Source organism: Phocoena sinus, chromosome 4 (assembly GCF_008692025.1).
Source record: "Phocoena sinus isolate mPhoSin1 chromosome 4, mPhoSin1.pri, whole genome shotgun sequence".
Taxonomy (NCBI): domain Eukaryota; kingdom Metazoa; phylum Chordata; class Mammalia; order Artiodactyla; family Phocoenidae; genus Phocoena; species Phocoena sinus.
This window is the reverse complement of record NC_045766.1, coordinates 144824076-144846051: the sequence shown is the minus strand read 5'-3', so window position 1 is coordinate 144846051 and position 21976 is coordinate 144824076. Positions and strand designations below refer to the sequence as shown.

At 50.5% G+C, this 21976-nt stretch overlaps 1 protein-coding gene across 9 annotated transcripts in view; it reads right to left on the bottom strand.

Moving 5' to 3' along the window:
• Nucleotides 1-21976, bottom strand: part of ADARB1 (adenosine deaminase RNA specific B1) — a 117183-nt gene that overhangs the window by 6064 nt on the left and 89143 nt on the right. For 8 of the 9 annotated variants that reach the window (XM_032631121.1, XM_032631112.1, XM_032631113.1 and 5 more), the window contains one exon: nt 16053-16234. The exons of the other annotated variant lie outside the window; for it this stretch is intronic. In XM_032631121.1, the coding sequence (XP_032487012.1) occupies nt 16053-16234 (182 nt within the window). The remainder of the gene's footprint in view (nt 1-16052; nt 16235-21976) is intronic. 9 annotated transcript variants of the gene reach the window in all.

The window sequence follows — 21976 nt, the reverse complement described above, 5'->3', positions numbered from 1 at the left end:
CCTGGATGACCTGCTCTAACACAGCTCCTGAGGGGAATCGCAGGGTGACTGTGGGTCACTAAATGGACACTTAAAAAATGATGATTTAGGGGCTCCCCTGGTGGCGCAGTGGTTGAGAGTCCGCCTGCCGATGCAGGGGACACGGGTTCGTGACCCGGTCCAGGAGGATCCCACATGCCGCGGAGCGGCTGGGCCCGTGGGCCGTGGCCACTGAGCCTGCACGTCTGGAGCCTGTGCTCCGCAACGGGAGAGGCTACAACAGTGAGAGGCCCGCGTACCGCAAAAAAAAAAAAAAAAAAAAAAAGATGATTTGTCCACAGGAGGAGTGCAGATTAAGAGGTGCATTCTTCCCTGGTGTTGCGGTGGTTAGGAATCCTCCTGCCAATGCAGGGGACACGGGTTCGAGCCCTGGTCCAGGAAGATCCCACGTGCCATGGAGCAACTAAGCCCGTGCACCACAACTACTGAGCCTGCGCGTAGCATTTACTGAAGTCCACACACTCTAGAGCCCACGCTCGCAACAAGAGAAGCCACTCGCAACGAGAAGCCACTGCAGCAAGAAGTCCGTGCACCGCAACGAAGAGGACACCCCGCTCACCGCCACTAGAGAAAGACAGCACGCAGGGACGAAGACCCAACGCAGCCAAAAATAATAAATAAACTAAATGTATTAAAAAAAAAAGAGGTGCCCTGCCTTCTATTCATTCAACCACAGAACTGCCTAGCCCCTACTAATCTTTTGTTCGGATGCCTAAGTCCTCCCGGCCACAGTGGCCTCCTCTGAGGTCTTCTTCCGAGCCCCACGGAGGCGGTCCAGCTGGCAAAGCCAGCTACCGACTGGCTTCACACCATCCCCCGAAAGACAGAGAAGAGTCTGAAGGTGGACAGGGTCGGCGTCCCCCCAGTGAGGCCGGGTGGAAAGCACACCCCGTGGACAGAGCAGGGAGCGCAGGTCCCCCTGCCAGTGCCGACCTCTGGCTGACCTCTGCTCCGGACTCCAGGCCCCGCTATCCGCCTGCCTTCTCAGATGTACACGAGGCCCGCCCATGGGGAGGCCCGCCCACGGGGAGGCCCGCCCACGGGAATCCTCAGAGCAAAGCCAGCACCTGGTGCAGCCCCTCTGTCCGTGCCCCAGGCCTGCCCCTTCCCCAGCAGCCAGCCTCCCGGCTCAGCACAGGGACTTTAGAAACTAGCCCCTAGGGAGACAGACCCAGTTCTGAGAAAAGCTTCAGGGTTCCTTCCAGGTTTCTGCCTTTTCCATTAAACCGCTGAATCATTTTTTCATTCCAAGACGTGAGCGCTGAGTTATTTCACCTTCCATGAATGTTTCAACCGACGTATAACAAAGTGCGCAACTTTTCACAGAGTGAGCAACCCGTAGTCAGCAACTGCTCAGTAAACTGAGCGTCTGGCCCCAGAGGGGCCCCCCCACGCCCTCTCCTTGTCACTGCCCCTCCCCCGTGGCAGCCACTGCCCCCCCCCGCCCCCCACAGCACTGACCGGTGCTGCCTGCCTCGATATGCATTAAATGAGTATTTCCCAGACCCTCAAATTAATGTTTGATTTCTATACTTACTAAATGCTCTCCACAAATTAGTAAGGTTTATTCTTTCCATCCTCTTCCGTTTTCGTAGTCACTTCCTCTTAGGTGTTCTATTTTCTCACACAGATCACCTCCTTTGTGTTTACTTTCCTCAAAAGCTTGACAGCGGCTGTTCATTCGTGTGTTGTGAGTAAACAGCTTGGCTGCCGAACAGAGGCAGTCGGCATGGCCTCTTGTGCCTCTTTCTGGGATGGGCCTCCAATTCCAGGGAGAGCCTGGAGGAAAAGCCAGGACCCCAGTCCCTTCGGGACCGAGAGCCCAGAGCCCAGCCTGGCCCTTGCCTGGGGGCCTCACCACGGGCCCCTGTTAGGAGTTAAATGCAGCCCTGGTTTCAGCATCTCCTCGTTTCACTCTGCCGCCAGGACGCGCCTGCTGAGCTCTGGGGTTTCCCCCAGCAGTTCTGTCAGGTGTCCGGGTCGTGGGCGGCTGTCACTAGCCCACCTGCCTGGCGTGCAGTCGGTTCCTGCCGGTCACCGAGCTGCCGCTGAGCTTATTCAAGGCCACAGCCTTTCAAGTACGGAGTCAGGGAGGGGTGTGGGGGGAGGGAGGGGAATCTGTTTAGGTACAACTGGTGGGGGAATCTTTCATGAATAAATGGGTAATGCTTACATTATATTATTTTCCTTTGCAATTCCATTACTTTTCTACAACAAGGTCAAAATCAAGGGTTACTGCTGAATGATACTTAAACCGCAGAATTACAACATTTTGCATTAAAACTAGAAATGGTCAATTAACTAACTGTTCAAATTTTTAAATTTTATTTTAAGCTGAGTAAACTCCCATCTTTAGCAAGAATGGAGAAAATAAAGCAAAGAGAAAATAGCTAGCCCAAGGTTCCAACACTAACCGTACACTTTTCCTGGGGCAGAGAGCCCCAAATGGGCCCAAGAGCTTATCTCTATGAGCCTCTGGGGCCAACACTGCTGTAGTACGGACACCAAGAAGAGCTTATCTTTCCGGGGCTGCAAAGCAAGAACCAGGGTAGTAAGTTAATCACAGACCATGGTGCAGAAAACAATAAAAGAAGAACAACTTTGTCTGGTAATGAGAGCCCCTCTGTTGCTGTAAATTAGGTGTGCCGAATCAGAACTTTTCGAGCAGAAGTACAGAGAAACTGTGAATTGGCCTAATAACTGATACAAGTAAACAGTTAGAAAACTCAGCTGGCACTGGTATTTTTCTTACTTCGCTTGTAAAGATACTTCCTACATTCCTCACACAGTAACATGTAATCAAATGCATTACGTACAGAACGAAGAGTCACAGACATCCAGGGTGACTATGGGTTCCCGTTACAGAAACTGCCACTCACTTGCTAGCTGGTCAGGAAAATGTGTAGTTACAGTCTGGACTGAAAGTGGTCTTTGCTCTGCACATACGCAAAGACCCGAGTCCAGCTGAAGTGGAAGGAAACCGAGTACACAGCACTCGACAGTGATGGTGACACGGGCCGTGTAGCCGGGGCCGTGAGCCCCGAGCCTGCAGCCCCTGGAGCAGAGCACCTTCGAGACTTCCGTTCTGATTTTCGTTCAAAAAGGCCCCCTGAGCTGACGGAGCGGGGGTGGAACCAGCGGGCAGCTCGAGCCTGTGAGGGCGAGGCGGCCACACGCCTGTCCTGCTGTCCTCCCCAGTCCCAGGCGGGGCCACGGCTCCGCGCAGAGGACCTCGGGCCGAGTCAGACTCCCTTTTCACACGAGCCCAGGGTGGGAGGGCTAAAACACCCACTCCGGGAAGGAGCCCAGGCGCTCTGGTCCAGAAGGTGACGTGCGTGCTGCTGGCGAGCCGGCCGGAAGGCGGGCCGATCGCACGGACGGGGGGTCAAGCCGGCCTCGCCCCGAGAACCGCACAGGGCTGGTGCACGAAAGGGAAAGTCCCTTCCCCACCAACGTGCCTGGGGGGGCCAGACGGGGACTCCACCTGCTGGTGCAGACACAGGGAAAGGGGGACACCTGGGCGGGGTGGGGGCGGCAGACGCCCGGAGGGACACGCGGCGCTTGCGTCCTGCGGGCGGCACTTTGGGCCAGGTTCATGTTCTGAGCAGCGCGTGGCCTTCCGGGGGCGCTGCTGCAGCAGCAGCTGGAAGGGGGTGGGCAGCGGTGACGGGGAACACACTGCACGGGGTGGGGAGGATCCAAGGGCAGGTGTGAGGGGTCGGGCTCCATGACAGGAAGGAGCGCGTGCCTGCCCCGAGATACAATTTGAAGACGGTGCTCAGTGAAGCTTAGCAATTATTTTTGAAAAATCCTCAAAAGTGTCATCAATGAAATAGGTAAAGACACCCACACAGAGAGGATTTTAAAAAGCAACAGGCCGATCACATCCCACAGGCTCTCAAGTGTTTAGAACACACTTTGAGGTCACGCGTATCCACAACAGGCAGTGGCCATCCACTCCACCTGGGACACCTCGTCCTTCTCAGGAAGCGTCCCCAGACAGTTCAGTCACCAGAAGGTTTCTCTCTTCGGCCACCAACTGAAAACCTAATTGGAGACGTGGCGCCTTCTCCCAGAACGGGGATCAGAGCCAGGAGAAGGCGACTGTGAGCGAACAGCTGTGACAACGCCCGGTGGGTCCCCGGGCACCGGCCTCCACACGGTCTCGACAGCTCCCCCCATCAAAGGCTGGTCCCTCAGAGCGTGAGGCCCCTGGCACGGCCGTGAGCGAGCAAATCGGGGGGTCTCTAGCAGGGCAGACCAAAGGACACAGTGAAGCAGGAGGCTCGGGACGAGACCTGTGAGCTCTGCCCCAGGAGAGGATGGAGACAAAGGCAAAGGATAAAACGGAAGAAAATCTCTCTGACCTGAAGACTCCATTACCCAAATCAAAGTGTTCACAGTCGTCAGCAGGAAAAAGGAAAACCGGCCACACACCTAGGCTTTATCTGTTGAAACCTGTGAATTTTAGGGGAAAGTGATACATTTAATGCTCCAAGGGTAAAACAAAAGGGGGTCCCAGGAAGGAAAGAAAATCGAGGTGGCTCAGTGACACAGGAGACAGGAGGACGGCTGGGGTTCTCAGGGCAGGGCCAGGCTCGAGATGTCTGCAGTCCTCAGACAAGCGGGTGAAGGCGCGTCCCGACGCAGAGCACCGCCCGCGCAGGCATTTTCCCGAAAATCAAACAGGAAGCAATCAACAAACAACTCTACTCTGTCCACTAAATTAAGGATATATTTCAGCAAAATGAAAAATAAACCTGAGTGTGGAATTAAAGAGAGGGGAGCCCATGGGTACAGGAAACAGTGATTAGGGGAGGACGTGTGGCGCTTCTCTTTCTGTCCAAACAACTGTTGATGATAGGTCTGGGAGGCTTATTAAGAAGGGCTTTTTGAAAGTTTCTAAAATTCAAGATGACATCAGAATCTAGAAGGATGAGGGTGAGAAGAACGTGGACTGAAAACAACCCTGAGGTTGTAGTTCTTCTCCAGCTGTGACCTTTACAAATAGTGATGAATTTTTCATGCTAAATTTTAATCAAATATATTTAAACCGCTTTTAAAAATTTAAGGGTGGGCTTCCCTGGTGGCGCAGTGGTTAAGAATCCACCTGCCAACGCAGGGGACACGGGTTCTAGCCCTGGTCCGGGAAGATCCCACATGCCGCAGAGCAACTAAGTCCGTGCGCCACAACTACTGAGCCCACGCACCTAGAGCCAATGCTCTGCAACAGGAGAAGCCACCGCAATGAGAAGCACCGCAGCAAAGAGTAGCCCCCCGCTCGCCGCAACTAGAGAAAGCCCGCGTGCAGCAACAAAGACCCAACGCAGCCAAAAAAAATAAAATTAAAAAAAACAAAAATTTAAGGGTTATCACTGGGGAAAACAAAATAAGATTTAAAACTTCCAAACCACAAGCACAAAAAAAGAGAAAAAGACAATTTAATCAACTCAGCAAAAGTAAGGGGAAGAAAATAATAGTGAGAAGGTATAATGGCCAGAAAGTATATGAGACAAAAGGAAGAATGAAGAATTCACACCCTGGGTCCAAACCTGGTCCCTCCTGCTTCCTCGGGGGGTCATTCTGTCCTAGAAGGATGCATACATAGCATGGAGACCCCTATTCTAGACACCGGGGCAAGGAGAAAAACACCCACACCTATTCCTGCCTGGAAAACACATACGCACTCATTCTTATTCGTATTTATATTCTCTCTCTCATTTAAGGCTTCACTGTCTTGACACAAAAGCAGCTCTTTTCACCAATTCTCAACAGTCACGTGCTTTCCCCTGGCAGGCGGTACAGCTTTCTGTCCTGGTCTGACAGCACCACGCCCCGCAACCCGACTCCCATACCATCTCCCCAGAGACCCTCGGAACTCAGACCAGATCCGTCAGGATTCGCTCCCCGACGCTGCCTTGTTACTGTTTTTTTTAAAAACATGTATTTGGTTTATTTAAGAAAGATGTTGGCTCTTATTTTTAACTCTAAAAATTTTTTATAAATTGCTTTTATTTATTAAATTGAAGCATGGTTTGTCTACAATATTATGTTAGTTTCAGGTGTACAGCATAGTGATTTGGTATTTTTGCAGATTATACTCCATTATAGGTTACTACAAGATATTGGGTATAACTCCCTGTGCTATACAGTAAATCCTTGTTGCTCATCTATTTAATACATAGTAGTATGCATCTGTTAATCCCACACTCCTAATTTATCTCCCCATCCCTTTCCCCTTTGGTAACCATCAGTTTGTTAGCTATGTCTGTGAGTCTATTTCTGTTTGTGTACAGATCCATCTGTATTATTTTTTAGAGTCCACATATAAGTGATATCATATAATATTTGTCTTTGACTTACTTCACTTAGTGTGATAATCTCTAGGTCCATCCATGTTGCTGCAAATGGCGTTATTTCATTCTTTTTTATGGCTAATATTACACTGTGTATGTGTGTGCGCGTGTATCGACATATATATGTATATATAGCACATCTTGTTTAGCCATTCATCTGTCAATGGACATTTAGGTTGCTTCCATGTCTTGGCTACTGTAAATAGTGCCGCTATGAACACTGGGGTGTATATATCTTTTTGAATTGGTGTTTTGGGTTTTTGTAATATATACCCAGGAGTGGAATTGCTGAATCGTATGGTAGTTCTATTTTTTTCAGTTTTTTGAGGAACCTCCATACTGTTCTCCATAGTGGCTGCACCAATTTACATTCCCACCAGCAGTGTAGGAGGGTTCCCTTTTCTCCACATCCTTGCCAACATTCGGTATGTGCAGACTTTGATAACAGCCATTCTGACAGGTGTGAGGTAATACCTCATTATGGTTTTGATTTGCATTTCTCTAAAACCTAGTGATGCTGAGCACTTTTTCCTGTTAGCCATCTGTATGTCTTCTTTGGGAAAATGTCTATTCAGGTCTTCTGGCCATTTTTTGATCGGGTTGTTTGTTTTTTTGATATTGAGTTGTATGAGCTGTTTATATATTTTGGCTATTAGCCCCTTGTCAGTCGTATCATTTGCAAATACTTTCTCCCAGTCCATAGGTTGTCTTTTCACTTTGTTGATGGTTTCCTTTGCTATGCAAAAGCTTTTAAGTTTAATTAGGTACCATTATGTATGTTTGCATTTCTTTCTTTTGCCTTAGGAGACTGATCCAAGAAAATACCATATAATTTATGTCAAAGAGTGTTCCACCAGGCTTCCCTGGTGGCGTGGTGGTTAAGAATCTGCCTGCCAATGCAGGGGACACAGGTTTGAGCCCTGGTCCAGGAAGATCCCACATGCCGCGGAGCAACTAAGCCTGTGCACCACAACTACTGAGCCTGCGCTCTAGAGCCCACGAGCCACAAGTACTGAGCCCATGTGCTGCAACTAGAAGCCTGCGCGCCTAGAGCCTGTGCTCCACAGCAAAAGAAGCCACCGCCATGAGAAGCCCGCGCACTGCAACGAAGAGTAGCCCCCGCTTGCCACAACTAGAGAAAGCCCGCGCACAGCAACGAACACCCAACACAGCCACTAATAAATAAAATAAATAAATTTATTTAAAAAAAAAAAAAAGAGTGTTCCACCTATGTTCTCTTCCAGGAGTTTTTTGGTTTCAGGCCTTACATTTAGATCCTTAAACCATTTTGAGTTTATTCTTGTGTATGGTGTGAGGGTGTGTTCTAACTTCATTGATTTACATGCGGCTGCCCAGCTTTTCCAGCACCAGTTGCTGTAGAGACTGTCTTTTCTCCATTGTATATTCTTGCCTCCTTTGTTGAAGATTAATTAACTGTAGGTGTGTGGGTTAATTTCTGGGCTCTCTATTCTGTTCCACTGATCTATGTACCTGTTTTTGCACCAGTACCACACTGTTTTGATTGCTGTAGCTTTGAAATATAGTGTGAAGTCAGGGAGGATGATTCCTCCAGCTTTATTCTTTTTTCTCAGGATTGCTTTGGCAATTCAGGGTCTTTTGTGGTTCCATAAGAATTTTAGGACTATTTGATCTAGTTCTGTGAAAAAATGTCATGGGTATTTTGATAGAGATTGCATTATATCTGTAGATTTCTTTGGGTAGAATGGCCATTTTAACAATATTAATTCTTCCAATCCAAAAGCATGGGATATCTTTCCATTTCTTTGTATCACCTTCAATTTCCTTCATCAATATTTTATAGTTTTCAGGTCTTTCACCTCCTTGGTTAAGTATATTCCTAGGTATTTTATTCTTTTTGATGTGATTTTTAAATGGTATTATTTTTTAAAATGTTCTCTTTCTGATATTTCATTATTAGTGTACAGAAACACAAATGATTTCGGTATAGTAATCTTGTATCCTGCAACCTTACTGAATTCACTTATTAGTTCTAATAGGATTTGGGTGGAGACTTTAGGATTCTCTATAAAAATTATCACATTATCTGCAAATACTGACAGTTTTACCTCTTCCCTTCCAATCTGGATACCTTTTATTCCTTTTTCTTGTCTGATTGCTGTGGCTAGGACTTCCAATACTATATTAAATAGAAATGGCAAGAGTGGGCATCATTGTCTTGTTTCTGCATTTAGTAGGAAAGTTTTTAGCTTTTCACCACTGAGTATTATGTTGTCTGTGGGCTTGTCATAAATGGCCTTTATTATGTTGAGGTATATTCCCTCTATACCTACTTTAATGAGAGTTTTTGTCATGATGGATGGTGAATTTTGTCAAATGCTTTTTCCTGCATCTACTGAGATGATCATGTGATTTTTATCCTTCATTTTGTTGATGTGGTGTGTGGTGTATCACACTGATTGACTTGTGACCTTTAAACCATCCTTGTGACCCTGGAATAAATCCAACTTGATCATGGTACATGATCCTTTTTATGTATTGTTGGATTTGGTTTGCTAATATTTTGTTGGGGATACTTGCATCTATATTCATCAAAGATATTGGCCCATAATTTTCTTTTCTTGTGGTGTCTTGTCTGGTTTTGGTATTAGGTAATGGTGGCCTCATAGAATGAATTTGGGAACATTCTGTCCTCTTCCACTTTTAGGAATAGTTTAAGAAGGATAGGTGTATGTTCTTTGTATGTTTGGTAGAATTCCCCTGTGAAGCTGTCCAGTCTTAGACTTTTGTTTTCTGGGAGGTTTTTTTTTTTTTTTTTTTTTGGTGGTACACGGGCCTCTCACTGCTGTGGCCTCTCCCATTGCAGAGCACAGGCTCCGGACGTGCAGGCTCAGCGGCCATGGCTCACGGGCCCAGCCGCTCCGCGGCATGTGGGATCTTCCCAGACCGGGGCACGAACCCGTGTCCCCTGCATCAGCAGGCAGACTCTCAACCACTGCGCCACCAGGGAAGCCTTTTTTTTTTTTAATTACAAATTCAATTTCACTTCTAGTGATTGCTCTGCTCAAATTATCTGTTTCTTCTTGACTCCATCTTGCCAGGCTGTATGTTTCTAGAAATCTGTCCATTTCTCACTAGATTGTCCAATTTGTTGGCATATAACTATTCATAGTACTCTCTTATGATTTTTTTTTTGTATTTCTGTGGTATCGGTTGGTATTTCTCCTCTTTCATTTCTTAATTTATTTGGATCCTCTCTTTTTATTCTTGATAAGCCTGGCTAAAGGTTTATCAATTTTGTTTATCTGTACAAAAAACCCAGCTCTTGGTTTCATTTATCTTTTCAATTTTTTAAAAATCTTTTTTATTTATTTCTTCTCTGATCTTTATTATTTCCTTTCTTTGGCTGACTTTGGGTTTTGTTTGTTCTTCTTTTTGTAATTTTTTTAGATGGTAGCCTAGGTTGTTTACTTGAAATTTTTCTTGTTACCTGAGGAAGGCCTGTATTGCCATGAACTTCCCTCTCGAATCACTTCTGCTGCATTCCATAGGTTTTGGGAAGTTGTGTTTCCATTTTCATCTGTCTTGAAGTATTTTCTGATTTCCTCATTGACCCACTATTTTTTAGTAGCATGTTGTTTAGTCTCCACGTGTTTCTTCTTTTCCTGTTTTTCTTTCAACAGTTGATTTCAGAAACAACATTGTGGTCAGAAACAACTCTTGGTATAATTTCTATCCTCTTAAATTTGTTAAGGCTTTTCTTGTGACCTAGTATGTAATCTATCCTGGAGAACATTCTATGTGCACTTGAGAAGAATGTGTAGTCTGCTGGTTTTGGATGTAGTGTCCTATAGATACCAATCAAGTCCAAGACCAAGTCTGGTCTATTGTGTCATTTAAGACTACTGCTGCCTTACTGATTTCTGTCTGATCTGTCCATTGATGTGAGGGGAGTGTTAAAGCCCCCTACTGTTATTGTTTTATTGTCAATTTGTCCCTTTATGTCTGTTAGTATTTCCTTTATACATTTAGGTGCTCCTGTATTGGGTGTGTATATGTTAAGGAACAGTATATCCTTTTCTTGTATTGATTCCCTTTATCACTACATAATGCCCTGCTTTGTCTTTGTTATAACCTTTGTTCTAGTCTATTTTGTCTGATATGAGTATTGCTATCTCCTCTTTCTTGTCGTTTCTGTTTGCATGGAATATCTTTTTCCATCTCCTCACTTTCAGTCTGTGTGTGTCTTTTACCCTGAAGTGAGTCTCTTCTTGGCAGCATATTGAAGGGTCTCATTTAGTATCCAATCAGCCACCCTATGTCCTTTGATCAGAGCATTCAGTCCACTGACATTTAAACTATAAATATTGATAGGTATGTACTTATTGCCATCTTATTACTTGTTTTCCAGTTGTTTTTGTAGTTCTTCTCTGTTCATTTCTTCTTTTCATTTCCCTTGTGTGGTTTGATGATTTTCTTTAGTAGTATGCTTGGGTTCCCTTCTTTTTGGTTTTTGTGTACCTATTGTAGGTTTTAGATTTGTGGTTACCTTGGGGTTCCTATATGTTGACCCATGATCATAACTACTTGATTTAAACTGAGTCACTTAAGTTCAAATGCATTCTAAAAGAGCTACATTTTTTACTCTCCTCCCCCACATTTTGTATTTTTGATATATTTTACATCTTCATGTTTATCCCTTTACTGTATATTGTAGTCACAGCTGCTTTTACATTTGTCTTTTAATTACATACTGGATTATTTAAGTGATCTTCAATCCTTACTATATATTTGCCTTTCCTATTGGGATCTTCTCTTTCCTACATATTCTTACTTCTTTTCCATTTAGAGAAGACCCTTCAACATTTCTTTTAGGGTAAGTTTAGTATTGTCAAATTCTTTTAGTTTTGGCTTGTCTAAGAAATCCTTTATCTCTTCTTCTATTTTAAATAATAACCTTTTTGGTTAGAGTATCCCAGGTTTCAGCACTTTGAATATATCATGCCCCTCCCTTCTGGCCTGCAAAGTTTCTGCAGAGAAATCAGCTGACAGACCTATCAGGGTTCCCATGTAACTGACTCCTTGTTTTTCTCTTGCTGCCTTTAGAATTCATTATCTTGAACTTTTGCCATTTTAATTATATGTTGGGAGCCAAGAAGTTTTCGCCATTAGAAGATGGCCGACATCCTGCTTCTCTTCCTGCTTAATGAGATAAAAGCCCGCGCCTAAAACGAAAGCCCGCGCACGCAGCACCAATGATAATTTGCCAAGTACTTCCCTTATTCTGGATCCCGCCCCCCTTTCTCTGTACTGTATAAATACAGCTACTGCAGCAATAAAAGTTTGAGGCTTGATCAGGATTTTGTCTTGCCTCCATTCTTTCGCGTCTCCTGCCCCTTCTTCTCTTTTCAACCCCTACAGGTTCCTCCTCGGACTCACAAGGATTTGTCCTGCTGGTCGGGACTCCCGGGGACGCCCGGGGCCGAGCACAATTATATATCTTGGTGTGGGTCTGATTGGGTTCATTTTGTTTGGGACCCTCTGTACTTCCTGTACCTGGATATCTGTTTCCTTCCTTAGGTTTAGGAAGTTTCAGCCATAATTTCAATACCCTTCTCTCGCTCTCCTCCTCCTAGAAACCCTAAAATGTGAGTGCTGGCATGTTTGATGTTATCCCAGAGATCTCGTATGTTCCTCGTTTTTTAGTTTTGTTTTGTTTTCATTTGTCTTTCTGTCTACTGTTCTGATTGGGTGATTTCCATTATTCTATCTTCCAGATCACTTATGTGTTCTTCTGTGGCATTTAGTCTATTACTTGTGGCCTCTAGAATGCTGTTTAATCTCAGATATTGAATTATCTATTTTTGACTGGGTCTTTGTTATATTTTCTAGTTCCTTATTAAGAAGATCTGTGTTTAGAGCAATCCTCTTCCCTAACTCAGGAATTTTGTTACCAATGTTTTGAATTCTTTGGTAAATTGCTTATTTCTGTTACATTATTTTTTCTGGAGTTTTCTCTTTTTTCCAATGGAGAGTAGTTCCTCTGCCTTTTCATTTTATTTAACTTTCCCTGTCTCTATGCATTTACCTGAAGCAGTTACCTATGGTGGTCCTCAAGGGATGATCCCACGTGGGGGCATCACTATGCAGACTGTTTGCCCAGTGTCTTTGCTGTGAGGGCTGGATTTGATGTGGACACCAGTCACATCTTTCCTCAGGGTATGCTGGCCACTGTCACCTTGGGAGGGGATGTAGCTGGAGATGGAGGGGCTAGAGCATGTGTGGGGCAGGGTATGAGGTAGGACTTCCTCTCTGCTCAGTGGCCATCGCCACCCTGTCAGGGGTGAGGTCAGCAACCAAGCTGCTGGAGCGGAAGCCCTGAGGGTTGGGCTCGAGTTGGCTCTGTGCCCTTGAAGTGTGTGTTTTTCCATCTCCTGCACTGAGTACTTTGCCCCAAGGGAGGGGAGTGCTGAAGCCAAAGGGGCTTGTGTGCTTACAGAGGTCTGATGCGCTGCCTGTGTAGGCGTCTGCAGCTCTGCTCAGATGCAGCCCATGGTCACATCTTTTCCCCTGTCTAGTGCTGTGCTGTGGAGTGGAGTAGGCAGGGTCGGGGTGTTCACTCAGCTTGGGCTGGGACATGTGCCGAGGCGGTCATGGGAATTCAGGTGGCCACCTGAGTAAGCACCAACAGTGGCTGGCATCACCCCACCCAGACCACACCCCAGGCCTCTGGGTCACCTCTGCATCCTCAGATCAAGTCTTTTCCCAGGTCCTGGCTGCCCTAGGTCCAGTGCCGAGGTGTGGGGTGGGGTGGGCAGGGCCAGGGTGGTCGCTCCACTCAGGCTGGGGAGAGCAGAACAGAAGCATCACTAAGGCAGACCTCTCCCCTCCCTACATGGGGTCAGCCAGCACCCGTGCTCCTTAACAGCGGGGAGTCCAGGCTTCTCCAGCCCTTCCATCTGTCCCAGCGGCTCTCCGAGGAACAAAAGGCTTGTCTCCTACATGCAGGACCCCAGGACTAGGATGCCCTGTCTGTGGCTCTCACGACTCACTCCCCAGGGCTGGTGTCAGCCCTGCGATCTCCCTTTTCCTCTGAGTCTCCTCTCGGGGGCACAGGCCGCGACCCGCCGCTCTGCTTCCCGTCCCACCCAATTACATGTGTCTCCTTCTTGCAGCCTTGGTTGTACAGCCATCCTCCTGCCAGTTTGCAGCTAGTGTTCAGTGAGGAGTGCTCCGTGTGGAGGCATCTTTGTGGAGCTCATGGGGAGGTGAGCTCACACACTTGCTTCCCCGTCTTGGCCTCTTCCTCTGGGTGCTCCTGTTTTGTGACATCGCTGGCAGTAAAACCAGCACTGGGCGGGGGGGTCTCACCCCGTGACCCCGGGCAGCCTGGCTGTGACCACGGCCCCTGGAGCTGGGGCACTGGGCCAGTCCAGCACCTTGGTCTTTCTTCTTGAGTTCTCCCAGTGCACATGGACAGCAAACTGGGCCAGTCGAGAAGCTCAGACTCAGGGGTCCAGTGGAGAAGGCAGAACTGTTCTGAAACGTGCAGGTGCTGGATTTGAAACTAATCTGAAAAGGATAAACGAGAGAGCTCAGGAGGCCGGGGAAGAGCATCACGTGAGCGTCCAAGGCAAAGGCTCACGACCAGGAAATTCTTTCCGAAAGTAAACGCATGCTGTTTATGCTGAAATTAAAATAAAATTCTCATTTTAACCTCGACAGCATCTTCAAGAACAGCTCACTGCTAAGTCTTTAAATAAGTCCACCTAGAGTTGCTCTGGTTTCCAGGAAACCTTGTTTAGTTACGTCAGCCTCTCTCTGCACGGCGTTCAGGTCCGTTTTCCTTGCTCCCTTCCAACACTATGGTTCTCTCGCTGCTGTCACATATCGTTCTCTTTTCAATGTGGGAATGATCTGCGATAAACCGTGAAGTGAAAGAGGAACGACAAACACGACGCGAACTGTTAAACACACAGATGCGCACCACGTGTGCACAGCCAGAGGACCAGAATGGGACAACCCACATGTGCTGGGTGCTCCCGTCCTGGGCACTTATTAACTGTGGGATCCGCTGTGAGAAAGTTTTGAGGGCTTTGCTGTGGGGCCCATTTCAAAGGAGTGTGACCTCCCAAGACCTTAAGACACTGACACACACACCCCCACCTCCAGACTTCTGCTGTTTGAATCCTTTCGTCTGTGACGACACCCGCAGTGGTACCTGTGGGCCCCAGGCTTTGGGGTCAGAGATGATACCGGGGAGGAAGAAGGAAGAGCAGATTCTTTCCTTATTTATAATTTCACGTTTTTAACAAATATATGTGGTGCAGCGCCAACTGAAACACTATTTTTCCACGTTTTCACAGATACAGATGCACTTCATATACCTATGATGTGGTAAAACACATTTGACTTTCACAGGTGAGCTATCCTTTCAACACCTTGGAATAGTCCTTTAGCTAATGGTCCTGTCTTTTTAGGTCGCAGTGGTGGAGCAACACCGCTTAGTAAGCACCACGCAACAGGGCACTAGTCAGCTACGACTGCTGAGCGCCTCCCGCATGCCGCGTGTTTCACACACGATGTTTTCGGTGGCTATGAACGTAAGAGACGATTGACGGCTGTAATGAAACAAAGCACTCTCTCCTCAAATGTAGAACACAGACTAAGCAGGGAAAATTATTTTCTGACTCGTGAGAAGTTTACACACCAACACACACCAAAGCACACTTACGTCGTATCTACCAGTGGAAGTTCAATGGGTGTGGATGCTACAATTTCAACCACCAAATTCTATCAGTCTGTTTTTTTTTTCTTAAAAGACAACGGTTAAAGTTAGCTGTAAAATTTGATCCAAAACAACGTTTGTTTTTCTCGTTCCTGTGTAATTCATGTGCTCTAAGAGATACGCTTTCAAATAAAGTTCCACGTTGCTTTGCTTAGTTAGAGATGGGCTAGTAGCAAGACCACAGACCACGGCAAAACACACGCACACCAAGAGGCATTCTAGTTCAGGGTTACGGTTTTAGTTCTAGCTTAAAAAAGTAGGTAAAGCGATATTTCCAAAAGGATAAAAATACCTTAACTGTGTCCTTTTAAATAAAGGTGACCTGAGCAGTTAGGACCCTTGAATTCAAAAGCTCTTGCTCACTTTACTGTTAGCCACTGACATTCTAAAAGAGAAACAACAAACAACTGGTAGCACAGGGCACGCTGGGTAGGGGCAAGTCCCCACTGAGAGACACCACTGCTCGTCACGGGCACACACACCCCATCGCCAACCTCTGCGAGCAGGCCGCCTGCAGGGCTCATCACTGTGTTGACGTAACCCGCGGGGCCCGGCCCAGCTTCATCTCGGGCGGCCGCTGCCTGCGGGATCCTCACGACATCTGTGAGCCTCTGCTACTGACACAGGACTTGAACACACCAGTACGGGTGAAAGAAAAGCACACAGGTGCCGAGCCTGGGCTCTAGTTTCTCCATAAACGGCAAGGTTTTCAATCAGCTAGAGAGAGTAACCTCGAGGGACTCACTCAAATGACCCATCGCCTTCCGCTCTGGCCCGGGCTCCCCCATAGCCTCAGGGCAGCCTCCCTCTGGTGCTTCCCTCCTAAGACTCAGAGGCTGCAAAATCAGGTGCGTGGGACAGAGGAAGGAGGCCGCCCCGGAGATACTTGCCGCTGAGCAGAGGCTTGTTGAGGGTGTACAGGGCGGGCAGGTCCTCTATGTTGGAGATGCGCTGGTACATGGCCCTGGAGAGGTGGTCCCCGTGGTAGAGGCTGCCCAGGATGACGCTGGAGAAGTAGATCGGCTCCACAAAGACGCTGAGCAGGGACCCCTGGATGCCCACCACGTTCCACCTGAAGGCAGAGGGACAGGCTCCTCAGTGCGGGCCCCCCCCACGGCCCGCGCCCTCCACGGCGGTGTGCTTACGCGGCACCGCTCACCCTGTGCCAGCGTCAGCCAACTGCAAGAGGGCAGCGGTTAAAAATAGCCCACTTCGCAGTTTGAAATTTTAAAAAACCTGCTTAGAAATTCTCTTCTGCAGGCACGATCTTTGCCTTTATGTTTCCCACGATGACACATTTACTGAAGATGATTTAGCTCGGAAAAGGTATCAACGAGCCACGTTTCCGGTGAGAAAAATCAAAAGGAAAAATAAATCTTTATTTTATTACTTCTAATAAATACGAAGGTAGCTGTAGAGGAGCCCCCGGAGACCGGGAACGGATTCCTTCCTGCTCCCCGGCAGCGGGGCCGACCGCCCTGACCCTGCGTTTGGCTGGCGTGTGTGAGGGGCCCACACCCCGTCACACCACCGACCCTCCAGGGCTTCGCGCTCGACGCCACCAGACACGCCGCTGCCCGATCCCTACACACGGCAGCGGGGCCGCTCTCCGGGCCTTGGGAGCCCACGCCCACGCGCCCCTGGAGCCAGCGGGCCGTCCTACGGGCGCAAGCGGCAACGAGGCAAACGTGTGAACCAAGAATTAAAAGCTGAGGGGAATCAACCTGAGGGAAGGCAGAGTCCCCGAGGAAGAAGGTGGTGCCGACTTCAGGGAGGGCCCCGGCGGGGACGCGGCCAAGCGGTGGGGAGGCCGGCCGGTCCTGGGGGAGGGGCAGCGGGGGCTCTTCCAGCGCAGGCGGGGAGCCCAGCACAGGCCCCACCGGGTCCGCACCCCAGACCGCGGCTAGGAGGCCGCAGGGGAGCTGCCCCCGCACAGCACGTGTCAGCAGTACGTGGGGACAGGGCCGGGGCCTGGGGGCCGGCAGACCCTGCGAGGACTGGGGGCGTGAAGGCGAGGCCCGGGCTCCGCCCTCAGAGCCCCGGCCCGGCCCTGCCCGGCTCCACTCTCTCTAGCGGCACCGCGGCGCCAGTAAGCAGGGCGGGCGGCCCAGACTCCGGGGCGGCCCAGCCCGTGCTCCGTGGCTCAGGCCAAACCCCTGTCACCGGCCCACGGCCAGCAAACTTGCGGGACCTCCTCTCGGAACGGATCAGGGGCCGCCGCCACGGCCTCTGCTGGACCCGGGTCGCCGCCCCCTCCCACGGGGAGCCCAGCAAACACGCCCCCACCCCCGGGGCCCCTCCCGGACAGTCGCGCGTGACCCTGTGGAAACCCAGGCCAGGCCACTCCTCAGCGCAAGCCCTCCCACCCACCCCATCTTCTCCCCAGGAAGCACCACCTTTCCGGTGCCCGCCAGCACATCTGGCCTGGTACCTCCGCCCCCCCCCCCCACCCCGTGCTGGGCTGCGCGGCCGCAGTGCCCCCACCTCGGTCTCTGCAGACAGCCCCTCTCGCGGCGGTCCTCCCTCAGCCGCCACCAGAGCCCACCTGGGGCCCCCCCCCCGCCCCCCCAACCTCCTGCAGCACTTACCGTGCGCCACTACCCGCCCTCCCCTACATACACTCCACGTGGAGGGGGCTGGGCTGTTTAGTTCACTGGAAATACCCCAGCACTTAACCTACACGCCTGGCATACAAAGACCAATACGTGCTGAATGGGCAAATCCTCAAATTGCTACATCCCATCCCTCCCACCCTCTACAGAGGAAATTAAAACACACGTCTTCCCATCTAGCGAGGAAAAGCAAGAAACATTCGGTGCTTACGAAAACCACAGGGCACCCTTTCTCATGGAAATCAGAAGCTTCTCTGTGGGTTTAGGCCGTACTAAGCTGCATTCAGACCCCTGGGGCAAACTTGAAAGCAGCGATCCTGCAGAAACCTATACTCATTACAAGCCGTTAGCTCTGAACACACGCTTCGCGAACTCTAGGCACAATTGCTCCGCGGAGGCCCTGGTGGGCAATGGTCTGGCACACCAGCCACTCCGCTGCATCTCCTGCCAGGGCGCCTTCCAGGGAACAGCGAGGATGTGCACGCATAGGGTGTGTGCGCTGCGGCCCCCGGCCCCAGGGCAGCCCTCTGTGAAGGCTGGAAACTGGCCCCACCCCACGACCCCGCCTCACAGGGGCTGCGGTGCTGGCGCCCCAGCACACAGGCGTCCCTCCTGCTCTGTCACTTCTCGGAGGACGGGCTTCAGAGTGTGATCGTGCTGTCACGTCCCTGGCGCAGCTCCCCTGTGCCAACCCACAGCCTTCCCCCCGATCCCGGGGGGGCACAGCCAAAAACCCCCTTCGCCCTCCTGGCCCACCTCTGAGTCTGCGCCCACACAGTGAAGGTGGCGGACCCCCAGCGCTCTGAACAGTCAAGCTGCTGCCCTCCGGCAGGTGGTCTCTGCTCCCCCCACCTCCGGGCCCAGCAGTGCCGAGAACTCCTTCCCTCCCTCCCTCCCTCCCTCCCTCCCTCCCACGCCCGGCCCAGCCGACAGAACTCACCCAGAGACGGGGAGCCCCCCGCAGGCCCCTCCCACGCCGCGCCCCACGCTGCTCCCAGGACTGCCCTCCAAATGGACCCCGGCAGCAGGGCTCACCTCCCCCACCCCAGCCCACCGTGGCCTCCCTCCAAAGCCGGCCCACTGCCCTTGTCCCCATCGGGAACCATCTGTGGGAGGTGGCCCTGCCTCTCTCTTAAGACCCAGGTCAGCCCTCCCCGTACCTGCTGTGGGCCTTCCGTAGGGACGGAACGGCCCAGGGGACTCTTCACTCCCCCACGGCAGGGACGGGAGGGGCTTGTGAGGAGCTGGCCGCCTCGTGGCGCCATCCGGCCATTTGCTGGTGTGATACCAAGCGACTAGCCACTTTCAACCATGCCGGATTCATGCTGACCAGGTGACAAGGAAGGAAGGGGCTGGTGGCCAGGGGAACCAACCACAAGATTAGAGGGTGGTTCCGGGAGGGGAGAGGGGCTGGGGTTGAGTTAATCACCAAGGACCAAGGATTCAATCCGTCTGCATAGAGACCCCTGAGGACAGGGCTGGAAGCTCCCCAGGCTGAGGGGTGGGCCCCTCCTCCCACGTACCCCTTCCATCTGGCTGATCGGTGAGTCTTCCTAGCGATCTACTGAACCCACGGATGGTCGATCTGGGACCCTCGATTTGCAGTCAGGTCAGGGGTGTGTAGGAACCTGACCCCCAATCCCAGCCCCCGTGTCTGAGCGGGGGCAGCTTCACAGGCCAAGCGCTAGCCCTGGGTGGTGGAGCCACAGGGTTGGGAAGGGGGCAGGACAGGGCACTTGTCCCCACGCTGTCCCCTTCCTCCTGCCTTGCATCTGCTTATTCAAGATGACGACCATTGTACACGGTGAAAGGCACAGATCTTAAGGGTTTGTGTCCCAGAGTTTTGACTTTTGTGTGCATGGGTGGAGCCCCACTTCAGGAAGATGGAGCGTTCACAGCCCCCCAGCAAAGGCCCTTCCAGTCCATGCCTCTGACTTGCTGAGCTGTGGGAATTATCTTTACAAACCTTTTGCTGGTTATGTGAGTCAGATCTCTTTTCCCAGCGTGTGGCTTTTCTTTCCAATATATCTATGGGGGTTTTGGTAAATAAGTTTTAAAATTTCAATATGGTCAAACTGGTGCATGGTTTTCTTTCTCATTTGGGCTTTCTGTGCCCTGCCAAAGAAGCCTGCTGAGGTGGAGGCCCGCCAGCAGTGCCGGGCACCTCGGTGCAGCCCCGGGTCTCCCTCTGTCGGCAGGTGCCTCTGCGCACACGGCCCTGGCTCACGATGGCCGCTGGCCGGGTCACCTCGTCCACGAGTCCCCCACGTGGCACAGACCGCAGCTGCAGCCCCGCGTCCCTTCCCTTCTGAGCAACAGGGCCTCCATCCCCCTCCAGACGGCAGCTAACCCAGGCTCCTCCGCAAGGAGATGCGGCCGCACACCAGGTCCTCGGTGGTGAAACGCAGCTGCCCTGCCAGCCCGAGCCGCTGGAGGCCTGCCCGTCTGGCCCTCCTGCTGCTGGGGATTTGGCCGGCTCTGGGCACCGGGGAGACCCTGAGGACAGGCGACACAGTGGCGGTGCAGGAGGACGGAACCTGGCCTCTGGGTGACCAGCCGACCACAGCAACTCCGGGTGACCTGTTCCCAAACTTGATTTCCATGAGAGATCAATAAACTTCTATCCAGTTATGTTTCCTCCTCAGTGTAGGCGAACCTGCTCACAACTGGGGCACCATGTACCCGGATGTCCCTCTCCAGGTCTGTGCTCTATGACACCTCCCTGCTGCCTTTACCACTCAGCTTGACGCGGTTACTTTTCCACGTGAGTGTCAAGTGCTATGAAAAACGAGGTTTTGATTGAAGTTATAGATTTGGAAAAAACCGATCAAGCTATTAAAAGTACGATTGGGGCTTCCCTGGTGGCGCAGTGGTAGAGAGTCCGCCTGCCGATGCAGGGGACTCGGGTTCGTGCCCCGGTCCGGGAAGATCCCACATGCCGCGTAGTGGCTGGGCCCGTGAGCCATGGCCGCTGAGCCTGTGCGTCTGGAGCCTGTGCTCCGCAACGGGAGAGGCCACAACGGTGAGAGGCCCGCGTACAGCAAAAAAAAAAAAAAAAGTACGATTGGATTCAGTGTAAATGTGAATGTTTTTATAATTGAGGATGGCTTGTCACTTTGTTTTCCTTCCTGGTCTGGTTTGGGATACAGGTGGTAGGCAGCCCACAAGATGAGCTGCGGTTCTTTCCCTACTTTCCTAATCTGTAGAAATGATTATATAAACAGGGATTGCTGCCCCCCCCCCGCCCCCCAAATGCAGAGCCTCTCACAGAAAAGCTTCCTGGGAGACCTGCGTCCTCTTTCTCCACAGCCACCTCTTTTTTTTTTTTTTTTTTTTTTTTTTTTTGCTGTACGTGGGCCTCTCACTGTTGTGGCCTCTCCCGTTGCGGAGCACAGGCTCCAGACGCGCAGGCTCAGCCACTTTGAGGCATGTGGGATCTTCCCGGACCGGGGCACGAACCCGTGTCCCCTGCATCGGCAGGCAGACTCTCAACCACTGTGCCACCAGGGAAGCCCACACAGCCACCTCTTTGACTTGCTTCAATTTATCTATTTCTTGGGAGTAGGGAGTGACTGGTTTAATTAATGGCTAGAATTCCATTCAAATTTTCTACCTATGCTTGAGTCAATTTTACAAATGTACACTTTTCTAAAAAGTTTTTATTTCATCTCAGTTTAAAAAGATATTGGTGACTCAGTGTCCGTAATTCTCACTGTAACTACCTGAGCACATTTCCGTTCCTGCTGAATCCCTGACCACCCGCTTTTCCTCCCCTAATCTGGCTTGGCTGGGCCTTCTATCTCTGTCAGACTTGTCCAAGTTCTGCCGATTTCATTACCTTTTTCAAAGAAGCAGCACTTGGTCTCGGTGCTCCTCGCTGCTCATCTCTGTTGCGTCTAATAATAATTTCTGGTCTTTATCGTTTTCTTTTTTCTACTTATTTGGATTTGCTCTACTGTTCTCTTTCTGACTCAGTAGCTGTGGGGCTTTCTGTCACTTACTTACAACCATTTCCTAACTTCTGTGAGCTGCTGAGGGGCAGCTGACACACAGCGCCCCGCACGTGGTTAAAGCACAGGGTCTGGGGAGTCCTGATGTTTACACACCCCCGAGTCTCCTCACACCTTGCTCGAGGCCTTCCTCCTGCCCCTCCTGCTCTGGCCCCGATCCCTGGGCAACCACTGATCTGCTTTTCTGTCACC